The sequence below is a fragment of the Rhopilema esculentum genome, chromosome 12 (genome assembly GCF_057945365.1).
Source record: "Rhopilema esculentum isolate cy_ngs chromosome 12, ASM5794536v1, whole genome shotgun sequence".
In the NCBI taxonomy this organism is placed as follows: Eukaryota; Metazoa; Cnidaria; class Scyphozoa; order Rhizostomeae; family Rhizostomatidae; genus Rhopilema; species Rhopilema esculentum.
In genome coordinates, this window is record NC_142826.1 from 4,386,829 (window position 1) to 4,403,974 (window position 17,146).

At 35.0% G+C, this 17,146-nt stretch overlaps 1 protein-coding gene across 2 annotated transcripts in view; it reads right to left on the reverse strand.

The window, feature by feature from the left end:
* Positions 1-14,423, reverse strand: part of LOC135681737 (1-phosphatidylinositol 4,5-bisphosphate phosphodiesterase beta-4) — a 31,924-nt gene extending 17,501 nt beyond the window's left edge. For both annotated transcript variants that reach the window (XM_089111799.1, XM_089111798.1), the window contains exons 1-14: positions 14,086-14,423; positions 11,814-11,894; positions 11,087-11,143; positions 10,063-10,197; positions 8,883-8,962; positions 8,618-8,671; positions 7,537-7,719; positions 6,862-7,028; positions 5,814-5,960; positions 5,246-5,309; positions 3,611-3,698; positions 2,897-2,976; positions 1,344-1,428; positions 429-534 (exon numbers count right to left, since the gene is read on the reverse strand). In XM_089111799.1, the coding sequence (XP_088967925.1) occupies positions 429-534; positions 1,344-1,428; positions 2,897-2,976; positions 3,611-3,698; positions 5,246-5,309; positions 5,814-5,960; positions 6,862-7,028; positions 7,537-7,719; positions 8,618-8,671; positions 8,883-8,962; positions 10,063-10,197; positions 11,087-11,143; positions 11,814-11,894; positions 14,086-14,175 (1,417 nt within the window). In that variant the 5' untranslated portion in view covers positions 14,176-14,423. The remainder of the gene's footprint in view (positions 1-428; positions 535-1,343; positions 1,429-2,896; positions 2,977-3,610; positions 3,699-5,245; positions 5,310-5,813; positions 5,961-6,861; positions 7,029-7,536; positions 7,720-8,617; positions 8,672-8,882; positions 8,963-10,062; positions 10,198-11,086; positions 11,144-11,813; positions 11,895-14,085) is intronic.
* Positions 14,424-17,146: the final 2,723 nt, after the last annotated feature.

A 17,146-nucleotide genomic window follows, 5' to 3' on the forward strand; every position in this document is an offset into this window, starting at 1 on the left:
CTTTTTCGCTCTAAGGAGGTGTTCAGGCCTCATTTGCCAACAAAGTGAGTGAGACAGCCTTAATTTGCTGACAAATTTGAATATTCACCGAAAAAGCACCCACACATCGCTAAAAATCCTCGATTTTGAGAAAAAACGTTGTTCAAAATTGCATTTTGAAGAAGCTCAGCCTCAGCTTGTTCTTAATTTGTTCTTAACTTTTAACCAGTTTTGAGGCTCGTGCTCTTACAAAATTGTTCTTATAAAAAAAAGAGTGTACTGTAGCTAATAGCGTTATAGTACATACACAGATAAAATATCGGTCCATAAAAAATTCGTCAATAATTACCAGCTATCAAAATAATCACTTTGACATCGAATGACATCAAAACTTATATCGGTACGATGAAAATTATATCAGTACAATTATAATCGCAAGAAGAAAATACCTAGAGTAAGCAGTTCTTTCTCAATTTCAGGTGCCAGCTTCTTGTTCTTTATGATTATCTTGTACAGAAGCTGATTTGGTGGCGGCAATGGCATATTCTCTTCAAGCTAAAAAGCAACCCAGACATTACCACTTTAAAAAAGATCAACTAAGAAAAAATATTCGTATAAGTTTACCAAAGATACAGTTTTGTTGTAAAAGCTACCGAAAATGGGACTCAGTTTAGTAAAGTGGATGCTATAGCACAAGTCTCGATGGCAATGGAATTTTCCCCCGTGGCACAGTTTTCTAGAAAAAGGTATTATCCTTTTCCTATACAAATAAATAATTATACGTAGCAGGAAAATTATCGCACTTCTTGCTGTGCGATAAATTGGGATGAAATGCAAATACTGATGCATATGATCTGTGACCCTACGAATCAAAACTCTGCTCGTGTGTTATTCAAAAAGGCACGTGACAGGATATTACTAAAACTCTTAAGAATTAAACACGCTTGAAAAATACTGCTTATAACAAAAAAGAACATTCAGAGGAATTTAACTATATGTTTAAGGAAAAAATATTTTCGGGAGCACCAAACTGTTGTACTGTTGTACAAGAAGGAATGAAATTTAATATTTAAACTTTAATTATTACAAAAACTTTTCCTGGAATTCAAATGCTGTTGTAAACACCCTTTTATTTAACATAAAGTCACTTCCTTGAAAAGCAAAAGTAAAAGATAGCTTAAGAACAAATTAACAAAAAACAAACTAGTTTAGACTAGATAAAGAGCACAAACCTGTCGAAGTTAATTGTCTTTTGACCTTTTTGCGCATAGGATATTTTGATTTTAATACCGGATAGAGCGTACGGGTAAGTATTTATATCATAAATAGGACTAAGTAACTTGAACACCTTCGTTGACACTTACCGGCCAAGCATCAAGAGGCTTATCCAATAACATTTCTCCAAAAATCTCTATGCAATACTCTGCAAGTTTCCGCTGTTGCAAAAGACTGTAAAAAGAATATCGGCATTGAGATTCATGATATTTTACCCAGGGATGCCGGCACGACCAAGGGGCAAGAGGGCGGGCTTGAGTAAAAGGGCATTTGAAAAATTAATTCCCAGTTACCAACAATTCTTTCGTAACAGTCATTTTCTTTCCATCTTCTGTCGGTATCTCAAAAATCGGCTAAATTTTGGCATTATAAATTTCTTCATAAGTTTCGAGAAATGTCGTCATGAATAAGGCACTACAGTCAGGATTAATCTCATGGATTTCCTACAAAAGGCCGGCGTCAAGGGCACTTTAGCCCCCCTTGCCCCTCCTATCAAAAGGCAACAGGGGCGTTTGACCCCCCGCGTCCCTATCTCCGGCGTCCCTGATTGTACCTTTCTTGAATTTATAAAGCTGGTCAAGGTTTCAAGACCATACGGTAGCATTCGTTTGAGACTTTCTGATGATATCGATTAGAACCGTATAATATTTTGCATCATCATTCCCTTAATCGCGTAAAACATCAATTAATTTATTCAAAAAAGTCTTGCTGCAAGATGCTGCTTCAGTGAGACGATGCAACTTACGAATCGAAAGATGAATAAGAAAATCGTTATGGCATCTCGGGGGCTTTACGAATTAAATATCTGCGGGGGGAGAGCTTTTACGCTGGATCTTTATTTATCTTGATAGAGAACTTCAATTATTCAAATTATGGAAAGTTCAAGTTTTTTACGATTGCATTTTAATTTCAATATGTGGTCATATTACAGTCCTACCTCAAAACCGTATGTATGAATGCAAGCTGTTATAACTGACTCGATCGTAAATGAAAGTATTTTCATGTATAAAAATCTTTGTTAAACTATTGGCTTTAAACCTTGAATGTCTATTTGAAAGGATATAATGATCATCTTAAAGCAATTTGAACAGTTGATAAATATATGTTAAGATGACTGATCTTTAGTCCTTAAGGCTTATCTCATGTAACATGCCTGTGCTACAAAGAGGTTACTTAAACGACCATATATGGGAAAATCATATTTTATTGATGACAAGAAGAGATATAGCTGCTATTATAGACGGATGGCTTGATAAAAAAGCGATCAAAGTAAGGTAGTTTTTAGGTTTTTGTGATATTTGTGTTGTTGTTTCTTTGTCAATTGTGTCTTGCATGAATATAAAAAAGAGTTTGAAAATTGAATAAAAATCATGGTACAACATTGCAATATTTCTTAACTTTCTTTGAAACCAGCAATACCTGTAATACTCTGAATCCAGAAATGAGAAGAATACAATCTTACAATAATCCAGCTTTTGGCTTAGGCTAAGGCTGAATTTAGTTGATAGAATAACAATGAGACGAGAAATTCCAAAAGACATATTGAGATGACAAGAGAATTCATAACTGCTTGAGAACAATGACAATGATAAGTACAAATGACGTCATCAAAACTAGAAGTTTTGTAGGTTGAAGGACATACCTGCAGTGGTTTTCGAATGACAGAATTAATGGCAACGGAGTAGCAACAAACGCCGTCTCTTTTATCGCTACAATGACATCCTAGAACAACATTTTTACCTCAATAAATCTGATTTGCAACAGAATGTAAGGATATCATGAAAATGCGGAAGCATTTTGCCTGACTGCTAGAAAATATCGCCCAATAACGGAACAAAGACGCCTCGACTCAGTGAACATTTAGATCATTTTCTTATGACCGAGAGAAAAGTCATTGAAAACAACAGAATTTCACCAGTTATATCCAAAGCTTTGTTCAAATTGTTAGAAAGGTTTAAATGATTCACTTAGTTCATTACAATGCTATATTGCAGTATTTTTCAATACTCTCGGTCTAAATTAAACGTCAATCATGTTTTTTTACACTTTCGTTTATTTCTCAACAACACATAAATCAACCTGAACATGGATGGGCGAGGTTTTTCACCTGGAGGCAAACATTATGATGGTTGGTATCCTGATGAGGCTGGGTTGGGTGCCCTGACCCAACATGGAAGTTATCAATATCTATGTACCATTTTTTATGGTTCAAGGGCCACTAAAAACGGCTTTGAAAAAGCAAACATTCTGAGTCACAGTAATAGCTTTAGCATGACTCAAAATGTAATAACTTTTTTCAAAGCCATCAATAACATTAGACATAAACAAAACTAAACTGCAATAAAAAAATGTTCACCTTAAAAAGTATATTTGAACAAAGAGCTCTTCCGTGTGTAATAATCGGCTCGTCATTTAGGCCGTCCCAGCAATCTAGTTCTATGCACCTACAAAAAATAACCGGCTTGCTCAGAAACAACCAAAACATACAAAGGCAATTTAAAGACATTGTCTTAGGTATTTTTAAAAAAATCCTGAGATTATAAAACTTATGATGAGACAATCACGTTCACATAAAAATTTATATGACACAAAAACTTATTTCTACAAATTTCTTAAAAGATATTTATCTAGCATTTTGATCTGTGAAGAGGTAGCCCCATAAAATGCCAGCAAGCCATGGATTTCTTACAATCTTTTATTTTCTCACTCGGCAAAGTAGATAATTGAAAACATTCAACGAATCCCAATTTCAGGACACTTCTATTAAAACCCTTTTAAATGAGTAGAATTGCATTGAGCATGTCTGTGTGAAACAGCTCTAATTTACTACTCTGATTTTCGCACTTAATGCGACCATCAGATAACTACCCTGCCTGATGGGACTGACGGAAGCTATTGGTCTATCTATACATCTTGATAATAGTTGAATTCCGTCGGACCTCAAAAGGGTGCAAGGAAATGGCCTGTCTAGGGAACGTCCGACATATCCGGGGTACCACTTTTGAATTGAATAATGTGGGAAAAGCAAATGGGAAGTTAAAACTAGTCCAACTTTGTGAACGTTTGAGCTATTCTGAGTACGACTTAACGGGATTAAACTGTATTTAGAAATTTGGATAACCTATCGACTAGCAATATCTCTCAGAAGCTCAACAAAGAACTTAATACTGCCATCAGCAACTAGACAAACAGACCAACGTGGAGTTCTGTTTCTAAAAAACAAAAGCGGTAACCTACACCTTAGATACATCTTGAGAACTCGAGAAAAAGCTTTCATTATTCGGGTCAAAAGGCTTTGAACGAAATCCCTACAACCATTAAGGAGCTCTCTACTTTGAAAAAAATTAAAAACACCTCGATATACATTTGTGGAACTCAAGCACGACTCCCTGGAAGGTCAGCCCCACCCTAAGGTGATGAAGTTTTATGTATATTTCTTTTGTATGATTGTAAATTTAGTTTTTGCTGATGGGATTTCGTGTATAAATAATATATAATTGTTTTCAAACATCTCATTTTTATTGAATATAGTTTAAATTCACACTTATACGACTCGCTTTTACAGACATGAAATAATTGGCTTATCTGCATTACTATTACTAACAATATTTAGAAGACAATCAGTTCGGGACTTAGCCATGGTTTGTTTCGACATCAGAAGATATAGTGAGGCAGCGGATAGAAATGTTCACGAGTTTCATCAAGATGAATTTAGTTTGATTTTGAAATCAACCCATCTAACGTCATCCTTTCTATAAAAACAACGAACTCAGTCACCTATGATTATTTTCAGATCAATTATGGAGTATCAGACGACGTAATTAATACAAATCATTAATAATAATAATGATAATGATAATAATAATAATAAATAATAATAATAATAATAATAATAAATAATAATAATAATACTCCTATTTAAGTAGCCTTGCGCCTTTGTTCAGCATACTGCAAATCTTACAAGTCATCTTCAAATCCCTGACTAACATACCTGCAGCCAGCAAGTAAACTCTGCCTGTACATCTCAACGGAAGACTTTCCACCGAATTGTCTACCTAAAAATTTTTACTTTAATTAAACATAAGAATAATATTCCTTTGACAATAAATGATAGTAAGAGAAGGGCTTAGTTTGGGTTTTATTATCAAAATCGCAGCTTTTAAAGCATTAAATCATCGAACTAGATGGTGAGATAAAAATGGTTCGTAGCATCAATCATTTAATATTTTGCACAACTGAAAAAAAGGTTTATGATGCATGGTTTTTGTTGCTCTGTCTGTTGATGTTGTGGTGATACTAAAATGCAAATATTGAACAAATCGTGCCGCAAGAAGCGTCACAAGCATCGTCACAAGCAGTGCTAACGATGCATCTGCTGCTAACGCAATTCAGTGGCTGGATGATGGTGTGCGTCGCAGATCAACAGCAAGTAACTTGACGCATTTTTCGTATTGTTAGTCTAGTCGCCACCAGCATCCAATACACCAACTCTCGTGCATAAAGTGGTTTTCTTCTTAAATCGTTAGAGCAATATTTGCTAAAGTTAAATATGTACTTACCTATTAAGTACGTGTTATGCGATGAATAAATAAAGTAATGCGAAAGCGGATGATTGAGGTCATGTTCTTCGGAGAGATAAGACTTTTTGAGAATCAGATTGTCGCTACTCATAAGAAATCGAGCAAGGCCATCAAAGCCCATTCGATCTAAAAAAAAACATAGCAATGAAGGTTGTGTAGTTCGTAGAAAGAGTACTGCGCCACACAAAAGTTAGTTATGTTGTGGATTTGCAATTCAAGACAGTCAATTCTGATGATTAACACAGATTGCCAGTGTTAATGCCTGATTTGCGCTCAAATTCATTAGGTCAGGGCATGGCAGGAACTGTAGAACAAAACAGTTTAAAGTTCTGACTTAAAGTTCAACCCCCAATACAAAAATCAAATCGAGGGGGAATTCACTCTTGTAAATAGCGTACGAGATTTCCAAGAAAACAAAATGATTTCCAGGGATTTCCAGACAAAACAATAAATACGGGATTTTCATAGAGTGCATAACCTCTTGAATCAGATAGCCTAACACGATCAATTACCTCTTGGTTTTATAGTGACATTTCTTTGTCTCGTTATATAACGAGTAGCGCACACTTGATTAAAAAGTCATGGTAAATATGAAAGTCTGCATGACCAAACGTTAAAATGCATTGCAGGGAACAACTTGACAACTAAGTGTGAGCATTAGAATTCAAACTTCAAGTTTCTATTCGTGCACTTATTCAACACATAATCAAGCTAAAATCTTAGGCTACGAGGAGTGCCTGTAAGTTACTTCAAGTGAGAATAACCTACTTCCATTGTGATATAGTGTCAAAAGTATAAATAAGGGAGGTGGAAGGGGGCTATTTATCATCAATATCACCTTCCAAATTTAGTGTTGAAATTCCGTCAGCCTATGAAATTCTTAATATAATTGCCATGTCTTCATGATGGCAAAGGAAAAGGACATAATTGTTAGGCAACCATCGTGAAAGCTGTAAGGACACTCGGTTAATACCCAAATTGATGTCGCGAGCAGCCTGGAAGAACGTAGGCGAATTACATTACTCACTAGTTTGAGATAGTTCCGGTGAGGGTTCATATTTGATTACCAATTTTGATGCTTTATCGTGGCAATAAAATGGGAAAAGTATTTCATTGAGTCGTGGGTCCCGTTGTTCTTCGTTCAGAAATTTGACCAGCTGCTTCAGTTTTAGGAATGGTGCTCGTCCTCCACACCTGCCGATAAAAATCAGGATAGAAATGACCGATGAGCAAGTACCTGTTCATTAAGAGGGCAGTCACATCTTAAAGGCCTCACCGTCACCCCTCTAACCATTTGATTTATCTGCGATTCGTGGGAAAGACTTTTTTCAAATTTTTCAGATCGTGAAAGATAGTCATCAACTGGCAACATGAACTGGATTAAGATGATCGGAAACACAGAATAGTTTATATCCACTTCCAGCTTTCTATTCATTCAATAACAACTAATGATAGACAAGCCAAAGAAATAGAAAAACGTTCAAAAACCTATAGATATATTGCAACCGATTTGGATGCGTTGTGGTATGCTTTGTCCATTCCTACTTCACAAAAAAACTAAACTACCACAGTGTGTGATAACAATATTTGCCACTCAATTCTATTGGAAATTCCCTTGCAGGCAAATTGCGTCTATCAACTGGCAACTGAAGTTAAAAAAGAAATGTTACTTTTTTGAAGATAAAGGCTCCTGTTCACTCACATTTTTGTGAAAATTTGGTCAAGATCTTGCCTTGGACACAGAAAGGTGTACAATTTGTTGAAATGGTCTAATGTGAACTCCACTGGCTCAACTTCGTCATTTTTAAGATGTGGTAACTGAAGAGTTTGCATTCCATCATAAAATCTTTGCTCGAATCTTGTAGCGTTCAAACATTTGCAAATGCTGCCAAAACAAAATGACGATAATGTAATTACAAATTTAAAATACATTTCTGTCAAGAATCTCCTTCAGCGAGTATTACAAAATGCATATTTTATAAAAACCTGCTAATTATTTTTTGGCATCTACTGTGATTGATAAACTAAATCTACGCTATATTGGGAAGTGACAAATTGCTAAAATTCTGTGAGATGGTTATTAGCCTTTAAAGACGTCACATTATTTTGATTAGATTCAGATGCGCATAAAAAATGGAATCATCAAGGCACTATTTAGGCACACTCTGAGTTCACCGCAGCAGTCACTGAGGATAATAACGCTTTCTATTAATTAAGGATGGAGAGCACTATGATAGGTTATTTCAAAATGAACGTTCTTCGGCAAAATATTGCTTTACTACAGATCTTGCTCGTTTATTTAGAAGTACTTAGTTGAAAAGGTTAAATGTAGATTTGTCTGGCTAATAGAAATAGCTGATTCCTACAATAAGTAAATAGTTGTATAAGAGAAAAGATTTGTCTTGATCAGTGTCGACTTGAAACAAGGTTACTTAAATACTACATTGCATGAATCAGGGAATTTCAATTCATGCCAAGATATTTAGACAGGACAAGTTTCAATTTGACACAAGATTGTTTTAATGTACAGTGGATTTTAAAGATGAAATCCTGCCAATTCCTTTGCCTAATTGCATATTGTTCCACTTTTTGAATAGAAACGAGTATAAACAAAGGACCAAAATCTTCAAACACAGGGCATTTCAAAATATATTCAATTACGTCAGGCTTTTCAGCACAATAGGACTCTACTGACGCAAAAAGACATCTTCAAAAGAAGCTGAAATGGTATGCAGCCACGTTTCCTGAGACTAGGGCTTGCAGGCGATTCATAACTAACTCACTTTTTGATTGGAATTTTTCCTGATGAATTCTGCATAGAACATACTTTGGCATACCTATAAAATTTAAAAAAAGCTTATAAAAAATAATATTTAGTGAGAAAATATTGAGTTATGGAAAGGAAAGATTTAAATCAATAACCTGTACCAGGCAACAGCATCTCTGTGCTGAACTGTTCAAAACTATTGAAGAATCTTGTCAAAAACTAAATGGTCATTAACTGGAAATAGTACCTTCTGTTTTGTAATATAGAAAAAAACAACTTACTGCTTGGATAGTAACGTGGTAACACTCGGGTTGCGAAACCTCCTACTTGCAATCAATATATTTATTGCTTTAACCCATTCCTGAAAATAAAAAAAACCTTTGAATTCTAATGTTCAAAATTAATACTTACTTGATGTACTTAATGTACTAAGCATTTAAGAAATAAGGGTCTATTAGGCTCTTAAACATAGCTATTATGTAAAACTTTCTGGAAAATTGAAACTGTTGCACGGAATGACAACCCAAAGAAGAAAAACGTTTCTCTGCACGGTCGGTGCTACGGGGAGAGTTGGGGGACGTGACAACTCCCAAGAGTTATGAATCGGTTCTTTACTCGGCAGATTCGGCATTTCTGGTTCTTACTCGCAAACTTGATGGTGGCATAAAACGCATAAAACACGACACGCATAAAACGTGTCGTGTGCTTGTTTATTGCTCGTGTTCCAATTATCTGCACGCTTTTGTGATGTCAGAAAACGTTTTTTAAAGGAAAAGCATATCCCCAATACCCTTTTTTACGACTAGTCTTGCGCGCCTGTGTAATTTACTATTTCAACGCTGAAATTATTATGTTATCAAACGAAAATATATTAGCCAATGCTTAATTTTTTAATTTCATGATGCTTTAGACTACCATCATTAAGATATTAATCAGAATGGTACTTTAAGGTTAGGGATAAACGGAGGGTTTTAAAAAACGAGTTGACCTTTAAATAAATGAAAATTTTTTGTTTACACTAACAGTCGGAAAATTGTTGAAGAATCACAAAGAGAATAGTTAGTAAACGAGGGAGAAAGACCCTTCCAGTTTCGATATGGCAGAGTATGCCTTCATTTATTTAATTAGAAAATCTCGTACTCGGCAACCTGACACTTGACACCAAATACGAAATTTTTCTAGCACTGCCCCTGTTTATTTGTGGGAGCCTTGCCCTCTTTGCTAAGAAAAATGATAAAAAATATATACCCAATTGCAGATCGTAATATACAATCAAAAAAATGCAAGCACATGACCAGTATCGTTATTCAATCAAGTTTGGACCAAAAATTTGGTTCGCAAAAGTGCCCAGTTTATCTTAAACTACCATGGATTGGTAATACTTGCTGACAATTCAAAAGTCAGATTAAAAACTTTTGTGGCAAAGCTACTAATAGAATTTAAAAAAGTGAAATTATTCACCTTGGCAATATGGACTGACCAAGAGCATATACGAAGGAAGTTCACATCTACAAGACTGCTTCCATACACAATTGAAAATGACCTATCTGAAAGAGGCTCCTTACTGAAACTCTCTAATGTTTCACGAACCTTTTCCTGCAAAACGTTTTACTCAAGTCAGTTGTTGGGCTAGCTGGCACATTTTTACAAACTGATTGATTTCTCATACAACAACACAAGACACAACAAAGAATAAAAAGCATCATCATTTAAGTTTCAATTTGCAGTGAGGAATTTCTTATACTTTCTTGAAATACTAAGCATCAAATCTTACAAAACTGTTTGATATCTAGTCTATTTTCAAGATTTCAGATGAATAATTTTATTGTCTTTCATCTACAAATCAGGGACTGCTCATCATTACTCAGGTTAACTGCCAGTTGATCAAATTTTTACTAGAATTGTCCACTCCTGTTGCCAGAGTCCCGTTCTTGGAGACCAGAGGCCATTTGCCAGAGACCACTGAAAAAGCTGCTTGTCTCCCACCAGGGGGTCACCACTTTACAGTAATTGTCTGCCACTGCTAATCTAGATGTTGATTTCAAACATGAATCATACAATATCTAGATCATCATTTTGTCCCTGCCAGAGCAATACCCATGTTGGCTTTACTGATTATTTATCTTCAAATATATATAGGAAAATTAAAACAGACAGCTAAATTGTGCCTCTTATTAATCAGTAATTATCATTCCTCTGATAACTAGGTATCAATAACCAAGAAAAATGAAGACTGCTAAGAGTAAAAAACCATAACGCTAACACATGCTACTAAGTCACAAATTTTTACAAACATATTCAGACTGTTATGAATCATTTTCTATGTCACAAAATTACTTGTTTCTCCAGTCACTCACATTTTGCCAGTCACTCTTGTATTGTGATTATCTGCATACTCAATGTTTCTGCACTACTACATTAAAACAGGAAACCAAAATATTTGTTACAAAGATAAATTCATGGTTAAAAACTAAACAAATGTCACCTTTGGGAAGCAAAACCTGACATCACTGATTTGTGATAAATCAATGCTTATAATTTCCTGAAAAAATAAAGACATAAAACTTACAAAAAATCATCAATCATTTATTTTGATTTGCAAAGATTGGCAAAGAACAATTCTAATGTCTAACTGTTAAGTAAAACGAAATTGGACTGCTATTCAATAATTGTATTGAAGAACAATTTTCTTGCAAATAATTTTACATGTAACTTTTTCGGATACTTGACTCCTTATATCAACATGTTCTTGGTTACTACAAGTTTTGAGTGGAACAGAGACAATGGGAAAAATGAAATGGACACCAAAATGAATTCCAGTAGTCATATTTATGCAATTTGTTTTGAAATTTTGAAGCTTGCAGTGAATAGAAGACATATAGGCAAACAAAATCATTTGGCTCCCAGGCAAAGTTAAAGCAACCTTCTCTGCAATTAATATTACCAGATTTGTAATGAAAATAAAAAAAGATTATTTCACTTTGGCGTAGTGAGGGGGGACCAAGAGAGGAGAAAATCTCTTTGAAAAAGGGCATTTTCTGGCATTCAAAAGGGTGTGGACCCTCAACTTTCCCTGGCTCGACTTGTCTTTGTCCCCAATCTAAACACCCTGACCATGCTACTGTAGACAAGTATGTAAAGATTTATGATTTATACTGAAAAAATACTTCTTAATAGTAATACAATAATAAGAATTGGTACAATAAACTAACCTTTTCCAAGTCTGATGTATAGGACAAGAAAAATCCATATTGATCAACTTGAATAATGATCTCATGGACAGATGGCGGTTCCTAAAATTTAAACATCTAGCTGAATAATTCAAGATTAAAATTCAAAACTCCAAAACTTTGTAAAATTAAACAACATATTTCCAGTTTTCTGAAAAGTTTGCATATTTTCCTTCACAGTCTTTTCAAGACATAAAAAATATGGAGGTCTTGTTATCACAAAAACACCACAAAAAGTATGAAAATTTCATATCAAAATAATTTGTGGAAACAATTTAAAGATCAACACAAACGCAATTTGATATTTTTCATCTAATAGAAAATAAAATAAGTTAGTCTTCTTTAGAAACTTCAAGCATAATATGATGCACTCTCTCAATCGCAAGAACAAACATGTCAATTTCTAACTTTCATCACACAAAAGCACTGTCTTGAAAGCAAACTATATGTACATGGAATGTTTTTGGTTCACAGATTTTAATATTTTGTGCACATTAGATAAAAGTCAAAGCATAAATGTGTTTTCAATTGTTTTATTTATATTATATATAATTGTTTTTATTGCAGATTTTGCTTATCAAGTGTATTTGAACACAAAATGTGCAAACATTTGATTAAAATGAACAAAGTTTCCAGTCTGAATGCTGGACAGTGAGATATAGCTGGTGGCATGTAAAATCTTTTTATGCTACACAATAATCAAAGCAAAAAATGCAAGTGCAAACAAAAAGTGCAACAGCTGTCAATTGTTTTCTTAAGAGCTTCAAAAAACAGCACTTAAAGCAAACTTCAATTTAAGAAATGAAAAGTTGGCAGGTTAACTTGAATCTTAAGGTATACATGTTAGCTTTGATCAGTCTTTTTTGATCTTCCAAAGCCCCTTTTGCAATTTCCAAGCAAAGTTTTGAAGGGGAAAATGCAGTAAATTCAAACACCAGTCTGCTACTTTAAGTACAAGACGGGTATGAATCAAACCTAGTGCAAATCAATTTTGGATTTTATCAAAACCATGATACATAAACACCAATATTAATTCCAGTCAGGTTGAAGACATATTTTGTTACACTCATTTTTTTTATAAGAAACTGGCTATAAGAAACGAGTACTGAACAGTCAGTGAGAATTAAGAAACTTCAGTACTCGAAGCAAAAAAATTAAGAAACTATTAAATCATGATAAAACTGAGAACAACCAAATTTTGTAAAATCCAAGAACAAGATTGCCCTGTTGGCCTAGAACTTAAGACACAAGGGATAAAAATATACTCCCCACATCTAAATACATCATCGGAACGGAAACGAATCTCTCGACGTGATAAAAAAGGTCACGAATATTTCATAACATCATTCATGACATCATAATTAAGAAAATCTTAAGAAACAATGAATATTGAAATTTCCAGAACATTCAGAAATTTGAGTACTCAACATCGACCTTTGTTTCTCGTAAAAAAATGAGTGTATTGGCTGAAAGGAAACGAGATAAAAAAAGGGAATTGAACTGAGCTAGTCATTCGCTTCACTTAGCACTCGTCTTGCCAGTGTTTACTTTACAATGAATTCAAGCGGAAATAAATACAGACTATGGAGTTTCCCGAAACAGGAAGGAGGATGTGAATTTTATGGCCAAAATCTAGAATATACAACTGTTTAAACCTTGATCACAATCATACACCATTAAAAAGATGTGAGGCCAAATAATTTAACTACGTTAAATCCCAGTGCGAGAAAGGGGCGGCAATCTCGGTAAACCTGAACCTCACAAGGATGCCATTTGACATTAACCCCTTTTCCTTCCGCAAATTGAACTAGCTCCGTTTTTGCATTGAAACAGTTGATACGAACACAACCTATTCAAAAATTAAGCCCCGTATATGTGTCTTTATTATGTATGGAGTATGAGTTGAGAACTCGGTGGACGATAGTTTTGTCAATGTAAACTAAATCAAAGCCCGGAATGGCAAAGTTGTTTATCTTTTTGAGAATGGGCACGTGTTACCAAATTTGTTGGGCAATTTTGTTTGGGAAACATCAATAGGTATATTCAAACAGTATTTGTAGCATTGAATTATTACTTATACAGCTGCTGATTTAATTCCCTAAAAAATTATCTTGTTTCGATTATATGTTGAGGGCAAGCTTCAATAATACAGGGCCTAACTAGAAGATCGGGTTGCACTTTCAACTGCAAGGAAGGAAACAGCTCAAAATAAAAGCAGAAAATCTACAGTCGTCTAGAAAAACATTTACAATACCTCCTCCCATTTGAGAAATACGGATTTGGTTTTGAGGCATTCGGGCACGTTGGCTTGAAAACTCAAAAGCTCTTCCTTCCATGTGCTCATTCCTGTGCAGGAGAGTGCAGCTCTTCCAAAAAGCAGTTCTTCGTCATCATTCAACCTCGAGACATGATGGGTGTCGAAGAAAGAAGAGCCCTGATGTCTTAGTTACAAGCAACATATTCATCTCCTTGCGGCATACATCTCCTTAAAGTAATTTCGTCCTATGTGGATTTCCAAATGTAATGCAAGATCATGACCAACTTTACACTAATCTAACTCCGAGTCATTTGAGCATATCTAAAAGTGTGAATTATGTCATGTGTTTCAAGGAGGTCGTATCAAAACCATCATAGAATAGAAAATACGTAACAAAACTGCACCACAGAATAGAAAATACGTATCAAAACTACACCACAGATATTTCCTATTTTGTGACTGCACTAATACAGCCTGGGGTAGGAAACAGTGAAATAATGGGAAGGAGTTTTTAGTAGATACACGAGGCTGCTGTTTATCACAGCCTTTCGAGATAAGAATGAAAAAAATAATTCAAAAAGAAACTGGATTGGCTACAAAATTCAATAACTACGAAATTTGTAGACCCGTTATACAGAGTCCAGTATATTTCTTGTGAAAAAAACACAGTAACAATATTCGTAAGGCTGACAACCCTAGGGGGTAGGTAGCATCATTGAAAGATGCTTATCACAGGGCCTCAGATGAAGGGGCGGGGGTCCACGCCCTCATCTTTTTTTGCAAAACATTAAAAATAGAGCTTGTTTCAAAATCCTTTGTTATGGGTCTTAAATTTTTCCTTGCCCCCCCCCCCCCCCCTCCCTACACTTTCAAACCTGTGTCGGAGCCCATGCATTTGTTTATCAGCAGAAATATATTTTCATTATCATTACAGCCTGAAAAGAAGCCATTTTAGAATGAATTTGAAACGTGATTCAATGAACTGAGAAACCTATAAACTTTGTTTATCTTTGTTAGAAGGTATTTTTGATAAAGAAAAAATTCGTTTAGAGCAAAATCCTTGAGGTTCGTTTAATTCAAAAGGGCGGACAATCATGAACAGTACGACATTTTTATTTCAATATTTCCTTCTTAAACGGCTATTTTGAGAACAATCAGCCATATAAATAAAGGGTGCGATTTTGACACACGTAGGAGCGTTATGAAGGTGGGGAGAACATGGTGGCAATAGGGGGCACCCCTGTGCGTTGGCAATAGGCACTTTACTGCAAACACTTCACGTGCACGGGAAAAAAGGAGCCTGTCCCCCGTGCCCTGCAGTCCCTACGTGTAGCCTTTTTGTTGAAAATGTGAATAGGGGAGGGAGGAGGTAAAGAAACAGCATAGAAAACCAGGGCACCAAACAGTGGTTTAAACAAGGTATTATTTTCCAGTGAATGTATAAACAGCGGTATAAACAAGGTATTGTTTCTAGGGAAGAAAAAGCGCGCTTCAAGCGATTGTTCACATTTGTTTACCTGTTGTCCACTGCCTTCTAGCTGAATGCTGGTACATTCAATTTTAGTTACAAAATACAGCCTTTATTTTCGCTGTTCTCCATTCATGAGCCGAGGCCCTAGAAAAACATTTTTGAATATTTTCATTTAGCAAAAGGCACTGATTGGACTCGCATTTATGATCGGCCTAAAACATTCTCAAGTGATGACGTCATAAAATTAGAATCAAGTTACCTGGATGAACACTATGAAACACCCCTTGATGTTAATTATGTTACGAACTGGCTGAGATATGGCTACAGGAGCACAGCCTTTTTTCCAATCAAAAATAAAAAATCGACTAGTAATTTGCTCAAAGTTTATAACTCTATGAACAGAGACAAAATAACAGTAATCTATTGGCAAACATCAAATCTTTCATTAGCCATATCTCTAGCCTGCGTGCAGACACGGAAATTTAAAAGTGGAGAGAAAGTAGAGTCTGCGCAACAGAGCCGCTTTTTTTGTTCGCTGACATCAACATTTTATTTTAAACACTAAAACAACAACTCCATTAGCGTGCAATGTTTTTCTGTAACTCTAGTTGTTCAAAAGAACAAACAGACCTATTCTATAACTTGATACCATTCATTTATACTTCTGCTCGAAGGCGCCACTTTGAAAGCTAAAAAAACCAATTGAAATTCCCCCAACTAATCAAATTCGGTTCCTTGATTTTGAGGAACCTGTGAACAAGAAAATCGGGTCGGCTTCGCAGACTCTACTTTTTCTCCTATTTTCAATTTTGTCAACAGAGTCTGCACGCAGGCTACCATATATCATGCACTTTGTGGCATATTTAACTGATTTTGCATATTTAGTAGCTTTTGAAGGAGTTCTTCTTCGTTACGTGGTCGAAATTTAAACATTTAAAATTAGATCCACAATAGGGTTTATATGTTTTATAGCTTAAAAAGTCAATATTCTGTTTTTTTTCAACTCTGAAGAGTGTCAGATAAATAGCCCAGATTTGTTTAAAATGCTTGGCCTTTTTAAAGCCATTTTTCAAATATTTAAAAGGAATTGAAGGGAATAAAAAAGTAGATCAGAATAATTTCAGATTTGTGCCAATGGAGGTTAAGGAGAAAAACGAACTCCGTCTTTCTACACAACAATGATCACTCAGCAAAAGAAACGAATACTGAAATGAATACTGGCAACGAGAAAATATTAAGAAACTTCAGTACACAAAGCAAAATAAACTACAATTGAATTTGACAGGAACCCCAGAACTCTCAAATTTAAGGAAATTCCATAAATATAATTGACTAGTTACCATGAAAATTTAGACACAGAAAACGAAAATTCAATTTCCACAGAGATGAATCGTTTGACAGAAATGTTTTATAGAGCATTTGAAAACAATGTCTTACTGGCTGCAGCGTAGAAAACCCTCCCCAATAAGTTTCTTAGCGTTGAAAATTAAAATTAGGAACCGAATACTAAAATTAACGACGTCATATTTTAGAAACTCTTGAGAAATAATAAGAATTGAAATTTCCAAAAACCCTAAGAAACTGGAG